The 18594-nt window shown below is 36.2% G+C and overlaps 4 protein-coding genes across 4 annotated transcripts in view; 3 read left to right on the plus strand and 1 right to left on the minus strand.

Annotated features, from left to right (window-relative positions):
• LOC143349963 (protein Wnt-7b) overlaps nt 1-12542 on the plus strand; it is a 92001-nt gene extending 79459 nt beyond the window's left edge. Inside the window, exons 3-8 of the mRNA XM_076781650.1 lie at nt 5972-6086; nt 7030-7101; nt 7254-7345; nt 9392-9567; nt 9803-10118; nt 10678-12542. Of these exons, the coding sequence (XP_076637765.1) occupies nt 5972-6086; nt 7030-7101; nt 7254-7345; nt 9392-9567; nt 9803-10118; nt 10678-10829 (923 nt within the window). The 3' untranslated portion in view covers nt 10830-12542. The remainder of the gene's footprint in view (nt 1-5971; nt 6087-7029; nt 7102-7253; nt 7346-9391; nt 9568-9802; nt 10119-10677) is intronic.
• Nucleotides 12543-12626: 84 nt separating this feature from the next.
• Nucleotides 12627-13624, plus strand: LOC143349965 (uncharacterized). Its single transcript, XM_076781652.1, has 2 exons — nt 12627-12720; nt 13225-13624. The coding sequence occupies exon 2, from the start codon at nt 13243-13245 to the stop codon at nt 13573-13575; it is 333 nt and encodes a 110-aa protein (XP_076637767.1). The 5' UTR covers nt 12627-12720; nt 13225-13242; the 3' UTR covers nt 13576-13624.
• A 147-nt stretch (nt 13625-13771) lies between these two features.
• Nucleotides 13772-15624, minus strand: LOC143349964 (regulator of microtubule dynamics protein 1). The gene is made up of 4 exons (XM_076781651.1): nt 15301-15624; nt 14895-15089; nt 14583-14831; nt 13772-14469 (listed from the first exon to the last, which is right to left on the minus strand). The coding sequence occupies exons 1-4, from the start codon at nt 15388-15390 to the stop codon at nt 14110-14112; spliced, it is 894 nt and encodes a 297-aa protein (XP_076637766.1). The 5' UTR covers nt 15391-15624; the 3' UTR covers nt 13772-14109.
• Nucleotides 15625-16393: 769 nt separating this feature from the next.
• Nucleotides 16394-18118, plus strand: LOC143349762 (retinol dehydrogenase 13). The gene is made up of 6 exons (XM_076781264.1): nt 16394-16606; nt 16780-16945; nt 17068-17176; nt 17287-17601; nt 17695-17902; nt 17966-18118. Exons 1-6 carry the CDS (start codon nt 16530-16532, stop codon nt 18066-18068), a joined length of 978 nt encoding a protein of 325 aa, XP_076637379.1. The 5' UTR covers nt 16394-16529; the 3' UTR covers nt 18069-18118.
• Nucleotides 18119-18594: the final 476 nt, after the last annotated feature.

Consider the following 18594-nt stretch of genomic DNA (forward strand, 5'->3'; position numbering starts at 1 on the left):
TCGACACGAGCACGCGGTAGTCGAACGATGCCGTGACGAAATCGAATTCGTTATTAAATTTAAGCTCGTGGCACGCAATCACCGTAAACAATCGCCCACGCGTAGGATGCTGCCGCTTATAAATTTCCTAGGCCCATTACGGTAGTCGCTTAAAACGCGATGATATAAATTAAAAGTTGTCCGGGTCCGTCGATTGATTGCGACTACGAGCCTCTCCTTTTTCAGTCTTACGTGGTTTATTGCTGCAACCGACTACTTACCGCTTATGGGCCGATTTAGAACGACGTTACATCGATTACAGTCGAGGAACCAAAGTCGTACATATTAAACGAACCATTGCAAGTTTGCTGTGTCCCAAAATTTATTTAGCAAAACGTCGACGAGGATAATTATTTTATTAAAACGAGTAATCAACGATTTGAAACGACAAGAGAGATTTCCGTAAGGAATTTAATCTTTAAAATTATAAAAGAAAACGCAGCACGAAGTCGGGTTCAAAGAGTCCAAGAAAAAAAAAAAATGGAACGCACGAACTCTTTCGGCGGCACAGTATTTCATGTCGCGCTCGGTGGAGGCTTCGTTCGGGCCACGCGATCTATAATATTTTCAAGACGTTTGTAAGTAGACACACGCGCAACGCGACATGCACACAGTCTTGTATAACGCACTATACAAATAGATTGAGGTCTACCCTTCGGAATCGCCATGAGTCACAGCCAAATATGGAAGCGGTACTCATTTGGTGCGTTCACAATTTACAGCTGAAATGAATTTATGGAAAGGCCACCTCTCTTTTCTCCGCCCATTGAGAGGCCGCCGACGCCGCGTACGCCGACGAAACGATAAATTTCCCCGTTACCGTCTTCCGACACTAAATAGATGTACGCGCTGCCGTCTTTTGACATAAACGCTCGACATAAATTCATCAGCCCTGTGATCGATGTGCCCGCCTAACTGTCCTCCGCGTCTACGCGCGTACAATCGACCGTCCGCAACGCGAAAAAATGACCTGTTTGTTCGCTAAATCGGAGGAACGCTCCGTTGAACAACCCTTCAAGGCGACAACGGTAGTTTTATTGCCGGGGAAAGATGGCAATTATTGCTCGGACGGGTCCTCCTCGATTATATCCTTAATATCTTTGCTGTGTGCGGCAATAAAAGGAAAACCGAGCTACGTGACAGCGACAAAACATCGTAAAACAATTTACGTATGGAATCTGACCACGCAAGGTCAGAAAAATACCACGTTTTCGTTTCATTTACGGTGCGTTTCTCGTATTAAATTTTAATAACGCTAGGTTTACGGTTTCAGATTCTAAATTTGACGTTAGAGAACTGATAAATATTATTTGTTAGCAATTCTATTGATGTAACGATACGAATGTATATTCTAATTAACAGAAAAACTGTATTTTAACTGTCAATGCAAGTGCAATAAAAATATGTGCAACGAATGGCGGTAAATCTAACATTAACTCGTTGGGCTGCTGGAGACTTCAATGCGTGTATATGCTAATGCAGAAAAGGAAAGAAACGAAAGAGTAAAAATGCGTGGCGCGGTTGAAGTGTTTCCTTCTTTATTTTTCCAAATTTTAATCCCTTCGTGTAATTTTTGAGTTCGTTCGATGAGAAAAAGCTTGTTTGCGAAAAGATGGTCGGCGTTATGACGAAACTACCGAACGGTATTTATATTTGAATTTCTCTTTAAAAGTACATTATCGATGTAAATGCAAATATCACGCGGAACGCGGCAATTTAATTTGTCGAATCACTTTGCTTTCAACGCGACATCCAATACGAACTACCACAAAATTCATACTGGTAAATGTATACGTTGCAATAAATTACGCGTGAAAGTCCAAGGTATCGATAGTAAATGTTTCTAAAATAACGGAAATTCTTCCTTAATACGTTACTTTTGTAAAAAAATTCATTTTTTCTTATTCTTATTAATCTGTGTCTTATTTAATCGGAGTCTCAAATACATAAAGTATTGTGAAAATGGTAGTGTAAGGTAGACATTTCTATCTATCAGAAACGAAGCTTTTTTCTCCTTTTTAAGGGGTGAAACCACTGTGACGACTTGAACAAATCGAAATTTTGTTATCTCCTTATGTGCAACTGAAGCTACTGTCTTATAGATTTAAAAAATTACATGGTTTCTTGTTTTAGAATTTGCAGTGAAAAATTACACGTCCACCCGTTTTCAACAAATTTTTGAAAGCCACTCACTGGTTCTTATCATGCCTATAATAATTAATATTTGTACACCAAATTTTTACAAAACCCAATTCAAGAAACGTACTTTCGAAAACATTAAACACTTACTAGAAAAAGTTTTAAAGTTACCCCCGAAAAAATTCTTGAAAAGTGCCTTTATTTTCAGTCGTCGCAGTGGTTTCTGGACGACTCCCGATAAAATCCATTTGGAATCATTACGCTTGCAAAAGCGTCGTTGGGTCGTATAAAGTGGACCGGTAACCCTCGTTACCACCGAATCGTGTTTTGTCACAACAAAAGGGAGGGTCAAGAAAGGAGAGCGTTGTTCGCGGATGCAAACATCGAGCAACGGGGTCCCTTCTTCCCGATCGTTTCGTACTCAAGGATGTCGCGTGCTACATAAATTGGATGCATCGGGACACGCGGGAACGAGCGGCAGATACCGATCTTCGCGCTGGCGTCTTATAAATCAACGAGTCGATCGCGGAGAGATACCGATCTCGGGCTGCGTTATAAACCGTGGCTACGTGCTGCCCGAGCGATCATGGCGCCCGGGCGTGAAACGCGCTCGTTTTCTTTTTCCGGACGTTCGACCGCGAGACGAAGATGATGCATCCGCGCCGAAGAGACCGATCACCGACGATAAAAGAGCATAAAGGGCTGCATCGCGCGTGTAGGCAGCTGCACGCGATGCACTTTATCTAGTTCCCGGCGTATCTTGTTGCGTTCGCGCGTCGTTCTTCGCGCGTGCAGGTAAAACCGTGACAGCCACGATTTAATTAACGGAGGGAAATTAGAAAAATCCAAAGCGTAGCGCGTTCAGCTCAATCGACGATACGTTTTGTCCCGCAGCCTGGTCGTTTCGACGTTCCATCCGGGGAAACAAAAGCTATTATCGAGAACGTAAGCGCACATAGTCTCGTCCATAAATTCCGTTAGTGAAATTCAAAGTAACGCTGAGGCGATAAATTCCAACGTGCAAAACTCGCAACAGAGTCGAAGCTGTTAGCTTGCAGAACGACGAACTGCAGATAAACAATGTCCAGTTGCAAATAATTGGTATCTGCGCAGCCGCGCGGTGGGCGTGTATGAAAATCGCTGTAATTCGAACCGTGGAAGAGCAAGATTTATAACGCGGTAAAGGAATTTTAAAAAAATGTTCGAGCTATTATTTGGAGCGATTAAGAAAGGGGATTTTTATTTAACGGATAATTTTCAGAAGCTTCGAAAATCACTGAGCTACATAGTCGTTCGTTTCACAATTAATTCATCAAGCTTTCGTAAAAATCAATCAGCTCGACACAATTTCGTGCGCTTCGTTCCCCCAACGTGATCATTAAATTTAAAATTCACGGTAAACTTTATGCTTCGCGAGAATACCTCGAACACGACGTACGCTGTAATTTAGTGCTCGAGCACAGTTACGTAATAAAAATCACCGTTTCCTTTCTTAAATACATATTTAAAAATACGGTGCTCGACACGGCGGTGTCGCGAAAAAATTGATCGCCATTACGGTCCGCGGCAAAAGGATAAGTTCGTTTTTACAACACTATAATTGTTTGATTTCGGATTCGTAATTTCGAAAAAACAGTCGACATATTTTCTTTGTTGATTTTGGCTAGGAACGTCGGTGGTGTTTTATAATTAAAATCTATCGAGCGTAACGATGTTAAATTCAGGAGGACGAATGTTTCGCGCCGATCTGGAGATAATTGCGACGCGGATCGTGCTCGATCACGATCGCGGATAACGGGAAAAATGAAATCGAATGACTCGCGAAAGCGCACGTAGGTATATTTACTTTCACAATATGCGCTCCGAACGAACGCGTGTCGGTAACTATGAATTATAACCGTGGGCATAACAAACATCGGCTCGGGCTGTATTATCGTGCAACCGCGTGTAGGAAGATTCGATGTAATTACAGTTAACCGGGTCTTTTCAATCTCGTTGCTCCTTGCCCAGTCGATGACGCGCGAATCGAACTCAAGATACGTTGCGTCTTTGCCGACGATTACGATGTCGCACCTGATTTATCCAACGCTTTTAAAAACACTACGGGGAAATGCTTTTAAATGTCCGTCCACGGTTGCTTCGAAATACATGACACGTATTTTATTTTCATATTTATGTTCATATTTAGGGGGTGAAACCATTGCACAAAGTTCATATTATATCTCTTTGTTGGATGTTTCTGTTATTATTCAGTCATAGCAAGGGTTAAGCGTATAAAAGAATTGATAAAATTGTTAACTTTATGCCGATTAAGAGCAATTTGCCCCCTGATAAGGGTGACTGACGATAAGGACACAAGTTTTATTCAACACAATGTTACAATATTCTTCAAGCTAACAATAGGGTTAGATTTCACCTTCAGGACCGATGTATGTTAATTCCTATCGAATTATTGGGTTCCTTAAGAATTTTATAAATTAATTTACAAGCTTTTGGTGGCAAAAACCAACGATGTCCTCGATTTAAAAGTTTCGAAACACTGTAATTCGATTTTCTACGCGCGCGCGATGTTGATCGTAAGATCGACGGTGCGGAAATCGAAAGAGCGTTTCGAGAGGACCCGTAGATCGGGACCGACGATAAGATTCTATCGGCCGTGAAAATTGCACTGTCAAAGCGTGTAATCGTGCCCGCGGGCCTAGCGTATGGGTTTTCGAGTTTTATTGCGCGCGATAATTAGGCGTCCGTGTAAAAGGCGATCCTGACGTTCGAATTAAAGCCGGCCGACGAGGCTGATGGCTGCCAGGCGAACGCGAAATCAACTTGGACGCGGGACAGTATCGCGTAGGTGGTTGGAACGACGACCGAGCCGGTGAAAAAAGCAACATCGAGAAGAAAGGAACGCGCGGTAACTCACTCAGCATGGCAAACGAGCTGAAAGAGCTGCGCGGGTAATTAATTGTGCTCGCGCTTTACGCGAGTCTACGTGTGTCGGATGGTTGTAAATTAGTGTGACGGAAACGCCCGGGTGGGGGGGGGGGGGGGGGGGACCAGTGTGGGTTTGCAACGGTTGATGTATCATGCTTGTCGGCGAAACGAAGTAGATCGGTTCGTACGAGACGCGGATCAAAATGTGTCGCGTGTACGCGAAATCGGAGGGAAATCGGACTTCGAGCAGCAATACCATTCTCAGAACACAAATTTAAAGATAATAATTAGAAACAAAACGATATATTGACTCTAAAATTTACGTACACGAGAAATTGCATGGCTAATTTTGATATATATATATTTTTTAGAATCTATATAAATGATTTATCGAACGAACTAAAAAATTGTGTTTGTAACCATCATTATGGGACCGATTTGGTTCGAAATTTAATCAGATCTTAAAATAGGAATACGAAAGTTAGATACGAAGTTTCTTGCAAACTACAAATTCGGTTACTAGTTCTTCGATTTGCAAAGTTGCAAATTCGAGCAACAGAAAATAAAAGCTAATCCTGAAAGTGTCGCGACGGAGTATCGAAGCGACGAAGACTGTTAGCAAACGTTTTAAGAAGAAGAATGCACCCAGGTGCTGTGCGCGACAGAACGGTCGTTTTCTTTGGCAAAATAGCTGAAACTGCGTTGTCCTTGGGAGTTTGGTAAACCGCAACCCCGTCTGTCGCATACTCGAGGCTCGTTTCTCGTAGCCTGAAATCCCTATACACGTTCCCTACCTACCGCGCAAACTGGACAGACCTGCTCCGACGCCAGAACTAACAGGAAATTTCTCACTGATCTATTTCAGGAAGCAGGGAAGCAGCTTTCACGTACGCAATAAGTTCAGCGGGTGTAACGTACGCCGTGACCGCAGCTTGCAGCAGGGGCAACATCACCGCCTGCGGTTGCGAACCTACCGTAAGGTAAACTGTTCTCTTTGCCTTTGTATTTTATTCGCGCCGGTTAAGTACTCGTTACCGATAACGTGATGTACACGGTGTTCTTAACCCGTAACTGGTGCACCTGGGTCCTGGGGAACCGAGAGAAATTATGCTCGTACACCGCGGAGAAGTGGGTTTAAGCGTTCCAGCTGGCCCAACTGGTATTCTCTTAACTTTTACGAGACTTTGAGACAATAACGTCGTCGTTCGCAGGTTACCTTTAAATCACCGTCATCTCGCCGACCACTACTTTCCTTCCCAATGTATGATTATCTACATACTCGTCTTCTCGTAGACGAATAGTAACATATGCCGTACTGTTTACAATGATTTCAAATATTAAATTAACTTGACTCACCTTTAATCGTAATATAAGTTATACACATGAATAATTTAAATCTTTTAACGCTAGAAATACCGGAAGTGGTCAATATGATTGGTAATTTCTAATCAAAATTGTAAAAAATTTACCGTGGTTTTCTATAAGAGAATTAGTAAACATTTATTTCCATTGTATTATCGTTTTAATTTCTTTGGTACAAATAAATACACCATAATTATTGGTAGTTCTAGCGTTAATAGAATTAAATACAAGTCAAATTACTTTCATAAGTAATGGTGTTAAATTAAATTACTGTATCGTAAAAAAGAAAAGAGTAAAACAAATTCGATCTGACGTCGACAAACTACTTACAAAATTGAAAGAAGAAAAGGAAATATTCACAATTTTTGCCCAGATCTACCTGTTTTACTTTCGTTTGTAAATTTAAGTTTCAAATAATTACATTTTAGTTTAAATTATGACTCGAATATAGAATCGAAGTTTATATCAAAAATGAGTTTGTCGTATCGATGTACGAGCATTGTTTCACTGAATATTTTTAACAATTTACTAACTCACCGGCGTTGATTTGTCGTTTCGCAGAACACGAAAGGAATTACCACCGAATGGCTGGGAATGGGGTGGTTGCAGCGCCGACGTTACCTACGGAATGAGGTAAGACAATTAGCGTGATTCTTAATGAATTCGTCGTCAGTTCGCCGCGGCTCCCTTTGCACGTGTCAACGTGCGTGTAAAACCTCCATGACGCTGCACGTCACGACAGATGTTATACACGCATGAATTTTAATATTATAATTTAATGTTAGGTTCGCGCGTAGGTTTCTGGACGCGAGGGAGGTCGAGGGCGACGCAAGGAGTCTGATGAACCTTCATAATAATAAAGCTGGAAGAAAGGCAAGTAACATGAATTATTCATATTTCGTAAAATCTGAAACACGAACTTCCAAGTACGATTTAGCAACACGTAAAATATTATTCGCAATTCTCGCGTACGATTCTCTAATTGCTTCGACAATATCAGCATAAACGATATCAGGCTAACCGTTATCCTAAGTTAAAACATTCTACGTGAAATATTCAGTATCGCAGTTAAACAAACGTATGTATCGACTAACTACAAATAAACACATGCTTGAAACAGACTGAAACTGATTGAAAAATATTGGAAATATTCGCAAAGAAAAATCGAACAATGTGGCTGTCGCTTAGCTTGTATTTATTTAAATAAACATTCCGAACAACGATAAAAATATAACTTTACGGTCGAATTACTGTCACAAATAAATTGCTATATGGTGGTTTTATTGGTTATTTATTATTCGAATAAAAGTTTGCCCAACTCCAATGTACACACGCTTGACCTCTTTGTCGAGTCCAAAGATTTTTTCGTTGCTATGTTATAAACTCACTATATTATGCTATAAATATATAAAATACTAAAACGTAATATACGACCGTCTCGGCTGTAAACCTACTTTAAATGTTCAAGAACCTGAAAGACACCGTATAACTGAATTAGGAAAAAGAAAAAGATACCCAGTTTTCCCCCATAAAATTACCATTTTTATAACTTTAATCTAAATAAATAGTACTTCAATAAAAGTATTCCTAGAAACGAGTTTTTTTGTTGCTTTCAGTAAAACAGGTATACCTGTTATACAAGAAGTCTAAAAACAACAAACCTAATCATTGCGTAATTACGATGTTACGAACAAAGGCAGGGACCTTGAGTAATCAATAACGACAGGGGTTGCAACAGAAGTAATTAACGCGCTAAGACTTAAGAATTATCCCCGAACAATATAATACCTTTTGAGAAACGAACTGCCAGAATTTTATTTTGTCACAACGATGACGAATCGTGTAAATCTTTAAACGATCAGGTAGAAAATTGCATTTGAAGTGCCACGATGTATTTCCCCATTCTAACAGCCTCGTTTCGCTTTTGATTTCCACGAATTGCGTCGTAAATCAGATAACGACTATTTCATTGAAATGTTTAAAGCAGGGAAATACTAAAAATTTCGGGAGGAAATTATCGCTGAGTATCTGATGTATCGAGAAATAAATTTATGTTTTCATCTAACAAAAATGGGACTGGAGAACTGTAAATCCTAAATGTCACACGAGAAACGACGTTTTCCCGGGTCTGAAATTAATTTCTTCAAATTCGTGGTTAATGTAAACTCGCGATTCCGAAGTGGGGGTGGTGGAAACGGTCGAAAATGAAACGTTTACGAGAAAGGATTACGCCGCAGGTAGTGTACGCGAACATCGGCGGCTTAATTGGGGAAAGTTTGTCGAGCTTTCGTCTTCTTCGATGGGCTTTATTATCGGTTCGGCAATAAAAACGTGCATATATCGTGGTTGTATGATCTGTTGCGCATATAGATGCTACGGCTAACGATTTATTTTCAACGTCGATCGCCTCGCCGCGCCGCATACTTTATGCCCCGACGATTTTTTCAGCCTCCGCGTCTCTTTTGCTCCCCCTGTCTCTTTCTCTCGATAATTCGAAATGTAAACCAGTTTTCTGGTTCGCAACGCGCCGTCGATGGACGGGCAATCAGCGAGAAGACGACGAAACCGCGGCAGGATTATTTCAGTTGCACCGAATCGATCGTCGAATTGGACGAAATGTTATTTCACATACGCGGGCGCGCGAAAGTATTCAAACGCTATTAAATTTCTGAACGATAAACGTACGCGTGTGAAACTTGAGTTCAACATTTGAATAATGTTTATAGAAGTTAGAAAATATTCCCTGAAAGAATTGCGCAAACGCGACGATCATTTGCATCATTACCGACTGTAATGGTTTCTGAAACGCGACGTGTAATTCCAAATGTCACGGTTGTGTGTCTAATATAGAATGCAAAGAATCGAAATTACACGGTTCGATTTCCTCCTGGATAACGCTTGAGCATTGTTACTTTGCAGATAGTTAAAGCCCTGTTGCAAACGGAATGCAAATGCCATGGCGTGTCCGGTTCGTGCACCGTGAGAACCTGCTGGCGAACTTTACCCAGTTTTCGTCAGATCGGCGACGCCCTGATGAAAAAATATTACAGAGCCCGACCTGTCGTGGCCATCACGCCACCGCCACCGCCTACAATGCAGGTAATGTCCGTGAAATTAACTCAACGTTGTTCGAATGCAACCGATAATAGCTGAAAATTGCAATATTGTGCACTCTTATCGCTCGAGATTACCTCTTTTGGAAAACGTTAATTACGTTAAAATAAATAACATTGCTATCGTGAAAATTTTTCCAAGGCTTGGTCTTCTATATTTGTTTTTTATCAGTAGATAATGCACGGTGTTATTTATTTAATTTCGTTCCTGTAACACGCAGAGTTTGGACACGTTGCACTCTACGTCGGCGGAAATGGTGCCGATTTTGGGCAACGACGCGAAAACCCAAGGGAAACCGAACGACGTTGGAAAGTCCCGACACGATCGACAACCCCCAAAGAAAGCCACCAAACCGAGACGGCCGCACTTGGTGTTGAAGAGAACGAAATCCAGTGGCGGATTGGGCATAGGTCAGAAAAGAATTCCAAAGAGAAGCGAGCTGGTTTTTCTGCAACCTTCCCCAAATTACTGCGAGCCGGACCTGGCTCAGGGCAGCCTGGGAACGCAGGGCAGATATTGTAATCGTACTAGCAGAGGTAAGAAAAACTAAATAAAATAGAGGACTAGCTAAAGTTTGTGTCCTGGCGCCAAAGAACACTATAAAACATTCTTAAGTAAAAAGAACCACATTTACTTTTGAAAGGAAAGGTATTCAAATATTCTAATGACTCAGCCTTTATAAACTAAGCACCTAGTGTAAATATTACTCTACCAAATGCACGTTCTCTCTATTATCCCTAAACTATGATTCATACCACTGTACACATTCTGAAAAAATTATTTTTATTTGTGGGGGTCAATTACAATCATTTTTGTTGAATACGCATACTCTCGAAATCCTACGCACTTTCGAAAAAAAAATTCGTGTTGGTGGATAAATTTTATTAATAACTTTTTAACGAAGCCTCAATCAACAAATTGATATTCTTGATTTTCGTCTTATTTTGGCCTCTAGAATCCCTCATTAAAATTTGTACCAAGGATTAAAAATAATATAATAAAATGACTTTGTTCGTGGCACAAAATTTTAATCGTATCATTCTATAAAACCTTGCTCTTTTATCGTGCATAATTCGCTGTACGATTATTTTTCAGGAACTGACGGATGCGATTTAATGTGCTGCGGTCGTGGCTACAACACGCATCAATTTACAAGAACGTGGCAGTGCAGATGCAAATTTCATTGGTGCTGCCGTGTGCATTGTGAAACCTGCACCGAACGTACAGAAGAGTACACGTGCAAATAAACGTTCGAACATTTTTGCAATTTCGGCACGCAGTGATGTAAATATTTGCTGGACGGTAACCGCCCACAAAGGACTCGCTACTATCCACGGATTCGAGAATTTTGTGCCAGACGGCTAAAAATAATTTAACATCGACCATGTGGAAAAATTTATGTAAAGTTAACGCGCCTAATAACGATAGTTCATAGAGCGTTCGTTTTGTGCTTGAATCAAATCGACCCTGTACACCTGTGGCGACCCAAACGCACGAGTCCTCACCGAGCTTTGTAAAGTTTTTGTTATTTAACGTAGAGAACGATGCTCCTAGTACGTAAGTTTATAAACGATATTTAGCCCGTGAAACGAGTAAACGTGAATTAAGACGTTCGAATCTAAACTGCATGTTTTAAAGGAGGGTGGCTGCAAGAGAGGAGAACCAGTGATGGGCAACATTTTATTCGAATAAAAACGATGTATTATTTCATTTATTGGGTCGAGTCTTTATTTGTGCAACGTGAACCGTAATTTCACTTTATAATTAAAAGCCTAATATTTATTCAACGAGTAACGATCACAAAGTTGCTCGTCAATTATTTCGTTGTTCGAAATTTTTTCTGGATAAGAATATTGCCCGTCTCTGGTAGGAACTTGAGGATTTTAAAAACTGTATTTAGAAATTATGAGAAATTTAAACGAGTTTCCTGATGCAATTAAAAAAAAGAGAGATTTCGACTTCATCCGTTGATTATGAAAACGATTGTGGAGCGAAAATGGAATTCTAAGTTATTCCGATAGTTACGTTTACCATTTTCATTCCACTACCTTTCGTCACATCCATACGCTCAATCAATTAGATTACATACTCAAATAATTATTCAATATTTTTATTCAACATTCCGTATAGATATTCGTACATAAAATGTACCATATCCGTGACTCACTAATAATCTTAAGCAGTATACTCTTCACGCTTCCTATATCTTTCCCGAGGAACGATTGATTCATCATCCTCGCCCTCGTCCTCGAACTCGAACCCTTCTAAACCGTCCCCGTGCAAGAAAATACTCAAAGCGAAACGTTGCTTGCGACTTACCTTCTCTAATAGTTGAAGCAACAATCGTATCGTGTTGAAACAACACAAAATGTAATTAAATACGAATATAATTATAAGACGCAGCAATCGACGTGTCGTTTCATTTATCGATACGAATATATGTATAAATTCTTCATATTCGTTCGACTACATTTAGAGAAAATACTTCGTGTAGCTCATTAAAATACCTCTAACGTTAATGAACTTATATCTACGCGTATAATTACCACTTCAGATCGGTCACTTTAATAACCCAGTGGTATATACAGGCTTTCCATGTTTCGTAGAAGTAGCATGTAAATTATTATTTATTAAAAACGCGACCGTAAATCATAAACGTGAGCGATGTACTTACTTGGCTTTCTTCGGCGACTAATAAACGAAACTGCATTTTTCCACGAGAGCGTTGTTATTTTTCGTTCCCGTTACGATTTTCGATTCGTGTCCTTACTGGTGACTGTAAGAACGACGACTGAGAAAATCCGTGACGAACATCGCATAAATTGGCCTGTGTTCGTGGCAATAATATTATCGAGACGAAAGGTTGTACCCTCTACGAGCATAAGCCAGGTAGTTGGATCGTGATAGGGAAACTACGGGACCTTTCGTCAAATGAAGGGGCAGGTATGCGGTTCACACAGAGTGTCCTGAAACAAACAATGACCAACTCGTCAAAAACGACAATGTGACTGACCGGTGACTATATAAGGTAATCATTTACCACGAAATTGTCATTTTCGGTGCAAACGTGGAGCAGTGCGTTTCGAGGTGTACGTCTCTGACCTTACAACTAACGTTGAAATTACATTCGAGCACAGAGTAAGTGTACATTATTACAACGTTTTTATTAACAATTCAACGATAGTATCTAAACTTAACTTTTACATCGCACTAACACGAACGTAAACTATTTCATTAAATCATTTCTTCGATATTAGTTTAATAGAACATTGTAATTTCTGAAAGAAACGAATAAATTATGTGAGATATTGTTTTATAGAATAATTTGGGGACACTCGTGTTTATATTTTTCAACTAGTGTCGTAAAAGTTACATATTATTTGTCGTATTTATTATCTGTTTAAATTTATTTCGAATAAACAGCGACGAATATTCGGTGCATTTAATAATGTGAAAGATTACGTTACAGATACAAATCTCGAATAACGAATACGATAGAATGATGTTATATCAGGCGATTGTTCAATCGAATAAATATGGCGAATCTTTTCTCTTATTTGTTATAGCGTCGCTATTTTTTACTTTGAGCCTTACGATGACGATAATAAACGTTTTTATTTAAAATTTATTTCCTTTTTACAGATCGTGTACTCTGATAATATGTCGAGAATAAATTCGATTTGGAATCCTTGTCAGTATGGACCCACTGAATTTCGAATTGAACCAACGCCGGTGATACCATTACCATCGAATCACGTTTTGCTCTACTGCTTTTGCCCGTGTGGTAGACACAGGAGCCACTTTATCGCCCATCGGGACGTAATTCTGACTCAAATGGGAAGAAATCAGTCGATGGTCTGGCAGATTCGCACGCAACAGCAACTTTATAGAATTCCCGAAAGACAATTACAGGCAAGATTTCGTCGATCCGACAGTTACAAAGACCATCGTCAAATAATACAAATGGACGAAGAGGAAGAAATCGATCGATAAGGGAAATTGGTTTAATTTAGAAATTATACTGTACAATTGTAAATACTGCGATATTGCTACGAATATCTAATTATATTAATGCAAATTGTATACGCGACGAAGTACTTTTCTTGAACGATTGTAGAACTAAGCAGAATGGCATTTGTGTTTAATACGATTTTTTTTTATTTTTAAGCATTATAGTATTTAAAATAACTATAAAAATGTAAACATATATTTTATACAAAATATTTTTAAATACATGGTACAGTCACAGTATTCTTAAAGTCTTGAAAGACTATTATAATGACATTGTTAGTAATATTTCTATATAATTGTCATGCTTGTATGTAGTTTTTTTGTGCGTAATAGTGCATTATTTAATATTCATTTTCTTGTCATTTACATAGAAAACATGAATGGTATGGAAATAAAACATTACCATACAAGAATTGCATTGTTACATTTATTGTGTATCCTTAACCACTATTTCAGTTATTAGTAAAAATACTTAGCAATGATAATTAGTAATTATTTTTGCCAGGCATGTAGCAGTTACTTTTTGTTTCCTATCTTTCTTAACAGAGATTCTGCCTCTTGTTTAGCACTGTGGTCATCATCATTTTTTACTGGATATTCAGATGCCATTTTTAAATACTTTAAAGCTTCTTCCTTCTGATTTAATTTTAAATAAGTTTTCCCCAGCATTAATAAATTATAGCTATAGAAATATGGATCAAGTTTCTCTGCTTTTTCAAAGTATGTCACAGCTTCATCAAATGATGAGCTTGGTGGTTCTCCAAATATTATAGATGACATTTTTCTTTGTTGCCATGATAAACAAGAAATATGATAACACCATGTACCTAACATGTACATGGTTGTTGCATCATTCGGATTGAGTTCTATTGCTCTCTGTAATATCATACATATGTATACAAATTTATAAATAATTTGTTTTATAGTATAATATTAAATAGAGTTATGTAAATAGAACAATATTTGAACACACATATACTATGACATACCAGCATATGTTTCTTGACATTGTGTAACTGAGTTATTCGTATTCTTGTGCCTTCATAATTGCATTTAATGTCAAGAATGACTGACATCCATTTATGTACAGCCCAATGATCCTCTTTTATTTTCAAAGCATTAGATAATATGTCATATGCTTCATAAATCATTTTTTTTTCTTCTATATCACTAGCATCTTTAGACATTTTATATAATGCTCTACTTATACGCCACATAATTTCAACATCTCCACTATCCTACAAAAATCTGTTATAACTTCTAAATCCTACATATATGTATGTAATAAAAATTATATTTACTCTATAATTTGACAAAAGATCATATAATTCTTTATATTGTCCTTGGTCAAACAGTGCATCAGACTTTGCTATTAGAACTTCTTTTGCAGTAACCGATTCATTTTCACTTTTTTTTTTGGTAAAGCCCCATATACCCATAGTAGCAAGCGAAGTTCCAGTACATAATTTTGTAGCAAATGCACAACGATTATTGATCTACCAATAAAAACTGATTAAATATCTTTCTGTATATTAATATTACTTCTTGCAGGCAATTAATACTAGGTTTATATTTAAATGTTCTTTGTGAAAAGGTTAGAAATTATGGAATGAAAAGTAACTTCTATATAAAATGAACTTTGAAAACATTATGGTATGCTGGAAATATGGACAAAGTAAATAGTTCCACATATTTATAACCTCAAACCTTTTGTGAGAACTGAGAACTCCTATGGAAAAATGATCTTTGCAATACTTTCGTATTTTTTGTAAATCGTAAAACTTTCTGTACCAACATTTTAGGTCAAAATATTTAAAAAAAAGTACAAAAAAGCTAATATAACATATAACAAATTTAAATTTGAATAATAAATCGCTGTTAAATTATTGTAATTTATTTTTATAACTAAACGCTTAAACTCCACATCACACGAGAAACACTACTTCCATACTTAGCATTAAATTTTACTCAATCCTCAATCAACTAAAGTCTACTGATATGTTATATCGATATTTTCTATTTGATGTATTAATTATGAATCCGTATGTATATTACCGTGAAATTAATGAAAATATTTGATTAACTAAATAGAAGAAACGATATATTAGAATTAATAATAAGATATTCATTTTTTAAATACAAACATAGAAATTGTATATGCTTTTATTATTACCCTACTTTGAGTTAAACATCGCTATTAATTGATAATATTACAGTAAATTAGTTTCAATAATAGTTATTTATTAACGAATCTTTGACAAATCCAGCAAGAAAGAAAATTTTTAGAAACAATTCACATAGTTTACAATAAAATCTCATTGGTCTATTGTCTTCGTTTAAGACTGTATCATAGATCCAATATGCAATGCATATAGCGTTAATAAATACATCATTTATATTACTTTGTTTTACATATATTTTGTCATATTGTCTTTTTCATTGCAAAACTATAATTATTATACATAACTAGTAATTTATATAATTTCTATTAAATTTATATTTATTTCTTGTTGAAAGTACATGTAATTTATATTTAGAATTAGTCCAAATATGAAGATTATATACATATTTGATTTAATACAAATGAATTATAATATCGATTCACATATCTGTGAATAATTTTCATATAATTTAAATGCATTTATTTTATTTTCATATAATAAAATGCATTGAGTACTATGTGCTTGTATGTACAAAAAAACAAGATGAATTGTTAATAAATACATTTATACAAAATCTGTAGTATATGTATTCTATGACAGAGTTCATGTAAATTAAGCTTTAATGTATATATTTCAAAACGCACATGGAATGTGCACTATATGCAGTCTGTACTAGGTTATACAAAATAAAATAAACTTGTGGGGTGTTTTAATAACGTTTTTTATGAAATAATTATAAATAATTCTAGCCGTGACTGTATCATAATTACAAAAATGCGTATGTCTATAGCTAAACCTCTCTATCATTATTCAGTAGCCCTAACTACTGTGGGTGGTTGCTATTTATTGAAGTAATTATATTTTTGTGACATAAACCAATGATTTCAGGTTTTTCTTTAGGTAGATTACATATTAATGAAAAATCCAACAACAGATATATAATAACAGCACATAATTTATCATTTTTTATGTATAAAAGCAATGGTAAACATTAAGTTATATTCATGTATATTATTATTTGTAGGGATTACCTTACTGGTGCTGGGTATGATAATAAAGACGAATTAAATGATAAAATTGCTATTGTAACAGGATCAAATACTGGTATTGGTAAAGAAATAGCTTTTGATTTAGCTAGAAGGAAGGCCAAAGTCATTATGGCATGCAGAGATATGAACAAATGTGAAACAGTATTTATACTATTATTATTTCATATAGAATGTAGAATTCATGACAATATTAAGTATTTTCCATGCTTCTAAATTTATGTAATGTTCTAATCATTTTATTTAAAAGTTTTTCTCTTCTTTAGACACGCCATGAAATAGTAACAGAGACTAGGAACAAATATGTCTATTGTAGAAAATGTGACTTAGCATCTCAAGAAAGTATTAGAAATTTTGTAAACCAATTCAAAAAAGGTATGTAATAATATTTTATGTTAAATTCATTATTGCAAAATTATGTATTTTTGTTATATGCTTAGAATTAATTACAAATCTTAATCTAACAAAATTTTTTTTAATTTTAGAGCATTCGCGATTGCATATTCTTATAAACAATGCAGGTATAATGAGATGTCCTAAAAGCTACACTAAGGAAGGAATTGAAATGCAACTTGGAGTCAACCATATAGGACACTTCTTGCTAACAAATTTGTTATTGGATGTTTTAAAAAATTCTGCACCATCGAGAATTGTAAATGTTTCAAGTATTGCACATAAACGTGGTAAAATAAAATTGAAAGATTTAAATAGCGAAGAAAAGTACAATCCAAGTGATGCATATGCTCAAAGTAAATTAGCTAATGTCCTATTTACAAAAGAACTAGCAAAGAGACTAGAAGGTACACAATAGTTGTTTCTAATAAATAGAATAAATAGAATTTTTATACTTGAATAATTTTGATTTCATTATTATTTTTTACTCTATTATCTAGGAACTGGTGTTACAGTAAATGCAGTGCATCCTGGTACAGTCAATACAGAAATAGTACGACATATGACAGTTTATAAACATTTCATTACTCGTATCTTTGTAAAACCTTTAACATGGTTGTTCGTTAAACCGCCTAAAAAAGGGGCACAAGTTGTTATTTATACTGCAATAGATCCATCTTTGAACAATGTAACTGGTGCTTATTTGAAGTAAGTTTTAATATAGTTGATTAAAAACAATGGATAATTATTTCAATGCTGTTTTTATTGCAGCAACTACAAAATCACAGATGTTTCTGCTGAAGCAAAGGATGACCAAATTGCAAAATGGCTGTGGGCAGTTAGTGAAAAGTGGACTAAATTGAATTATGTATAAATTATGTACAATTAAATCATGTATAATTTAATTTGAATGTAATACAATTATTTAATATAATAAAATAATGATAAATGTTTCTTTTACCTTTAATTTAAAAATGTACAGTGATATCATTAATAAAGTGAATATAAATCATGTTACAAAGACTATCACCCAATTACTAATTTTTATGAAACCAAACGCATAAATAGAGCATTGAAAAATATATTTGTATGTTATGTATTCATTTTTATTAACTAATATCGAGTTCAAGGAACAAAAATTACTCAAAGTTGTAGAAGAAATGCCTACTTAGTTAAATATCGAAAAGAAATTAATAGATGTACAAAAAACCTTCTTCGTTTGAAAACATATCATAAAATTTTTAAATACAATGTAAAATGAAATAGAAAATAATTATATACTTACGAAATTTCAAGTTCTTCATCCTTTTCTGCTGAATGTCTATTGGAACACATTGCATTTTTATGTTTCTTTCGCACTGTTCTACTTTTAAATAACAGAAAATCACAATAAATTACTT

The sequence above is a fragment of the Colletes latitarsis genome, chromosome 14, assembly GCF_051014445.1.
Source record: "Colletes latitarsis isolate SP2378_abdomen chromosome 14, iyColLati1, whole genome shotgun sequence".
Lineage (NCBI taxonomy): Eukaryota > Metazoa > Arthropoda > Insecta > Hymenoptera > Colletidae > Colletes > Colletes latitarsis.